At 41.6% G+C, this 1,708-nt stretch overlaps 1 protein-coding gene across 1 annotated transcript; it reads right to left on the bottom strand.

Moving 5' to 3' along the window:
- Window positions 1-234: 234 nt before the first annotated feature.
- Window positions 235-654, bottom strand: LOC135202955 (uncharacterized). Its single transcript, XM_064232466.1, has one exon. It carries the CDS (start codon window positions 652-654, stop codon window positions 235-237), a length of 420 nt encoding a protein of 139 aa, XP_064088536.1.
- Between the last annotated feature and the right edge of the window lie 1,054 nt (window positions 655-1,708).

Below are 1,708 nucleotides of genomic sequence, written 5' to 3'. Positions count from 1 at the left end.
ATTTATAGTGTGGGGTTCCGGGTTACATCCTGCCTCTTTAGAAGTCCACCACTTTTCTTACTATTTGCGCTGTTTTTAGGGTCACACTCTTCCGCATGAGTCCTAGAGCTACTTCAGCCTCTATTTTTTCCAGATTCCTTTTCAAGGATCTTCGATCGTGCCTAGTGTTCCTATGATAATGGGTACAATTTCCACTGGCTTATCCCATATCCTTCATAGTTCTATTTTCGGGTCTTAATATTTATCCATTTTTTCCCATTCTTTCTCTTCAACTCTGGTGTCCCCTGGTATTGCGACATCAATCAGTGGTACTTTAGTCTTGATTTTGTCAATCAATGTCACACCTGGTCTATTTACACGTATCACGCTATCTGTTCTTATTCCATAGTCCCGGAGGATCTTTGCCTGCTCGTTTTCTATCACTCTTTTAGGTTGGTGATCATACCACTTATTGCTCCAGTGGAGGGCTTTTGCCTCTGAATCATGCCTCTTTTTGTACTGGTTCTCTGCAAGTGCCGGACATTCGCTTGCTATGTGGTTTTTGGTCTCATTCTTTGTATTGCACTTCCTACAAATGGGCGATATGGAATTTCCATCTATCGTTCCTTGAACAAATCTGGTTCTTAAGGCCTGATCTTGTGCCGCTGTTATCATTCCTTCAGTTTCCTTCTTGAGCTCTCCCCTCTGTAGTCATTGCCATGTTTCATTGCTGGCTAGTTCTTTAATCTGGTTCATGTATTGTCAGTGCATTGGTTTGTTGTGCCATTCCTCTGTTCTGCTTGTCATTCTCCTGTCTCTGTATATTTTTGGGTCTTCGTCTACTTTTATAAGTCTTTTTTCCCTTGCACGCTTGAGCCACTCGTCTTCACTGGTTTTCAGATATTGCCCCAGTGCTCTGTTCTCGATGTTGATGCAGTCCTCTATGCTTAGTAGTCCTCTTCCTCCTTCCTTTTGTGTAACGTATAGTCTGTCCGTATTTGCTCTTGGCCGTAGTGCTTTGTCATATGCTCCCTAGTTTTCTGGTCTATGATGCAGAGTTCTTTTTTCGTCCATTCAACTATTCCTACGCTGTATCTGATCACTTGTAATGCCCATGTGTTTATGGTTTTTATCACATTTCCAGCGTTGAGTTTTGACTTGAGTATCGCCTTAAGTCTCTGCATATATTCTTTCTTGATCGTATCCATCTCTTGGTGTTTAATATCCCCTCCTTCCATTATTCCTTGGTATTTGTATCCTATCTCATCTATGTGTTTGATGTTGCTCCCATCTGGTAGCTTCATCCTTTCAGTCCTTGTTACTTTCCCCTTTTGTATGTTGACTAAGGCACATTTTTCCAAACTCTATCCTGATGTCCTCAGATGCAATCCTTACAGTCTGGATTAGGGTATCTATTTCCTTGATGCTCATACCAGACAGCTTGATGGTTAATTCTGTTGCTTCTTTTCTTGAGTTGGTACCCACCATCCATCTTCTGCAGTACTCTTGTCAAGGGAATCATGGCTACTACGAAGAATAGTGGGGACAGTGAGTCGCCCTGGAAGATCCCTCTCCTGATATTAAGCTCTGGTAGTCTTATTCCAGAGCTTTTAAATATTGTATTCCAGTTGCACAATGTATTTTTGAGGAAAATTATGCTGTTTTCCTCCGCCCCATATATTTTTAGGCATTCTATTAGCCTGTGTGTGGTATCATGTCGAAGGTTTTC

Source organism: Macrobrachium nipponense, chromosome 24 (genome assembly GCF_015104395.2).
Source record: "Macrobrachium nipponense isolate FS-2020 chromosome 24, ASM1510439v2, whole genome shotgun sequence".
Taxonomy (NCBI): domain Eukaryota; kingdom Metazoa; phylum Arthropoda; class Malacostraca; order Decapoda; family Palaemonidae; genus Macrobrachium; species Macrobrachium nipponense.
This window is presented reverse-complemented; position numbering and strand designations above follow the sequence as displayed.

Coding starts and splice junctions, on each gene's coding strand:
- LOC135202955 (XM_064232466.1), bottom strand. CDS start 654: ATGATAACAGCGGCACAAGATCAGGCCTTAAGAACCAGATTTGTTCAA.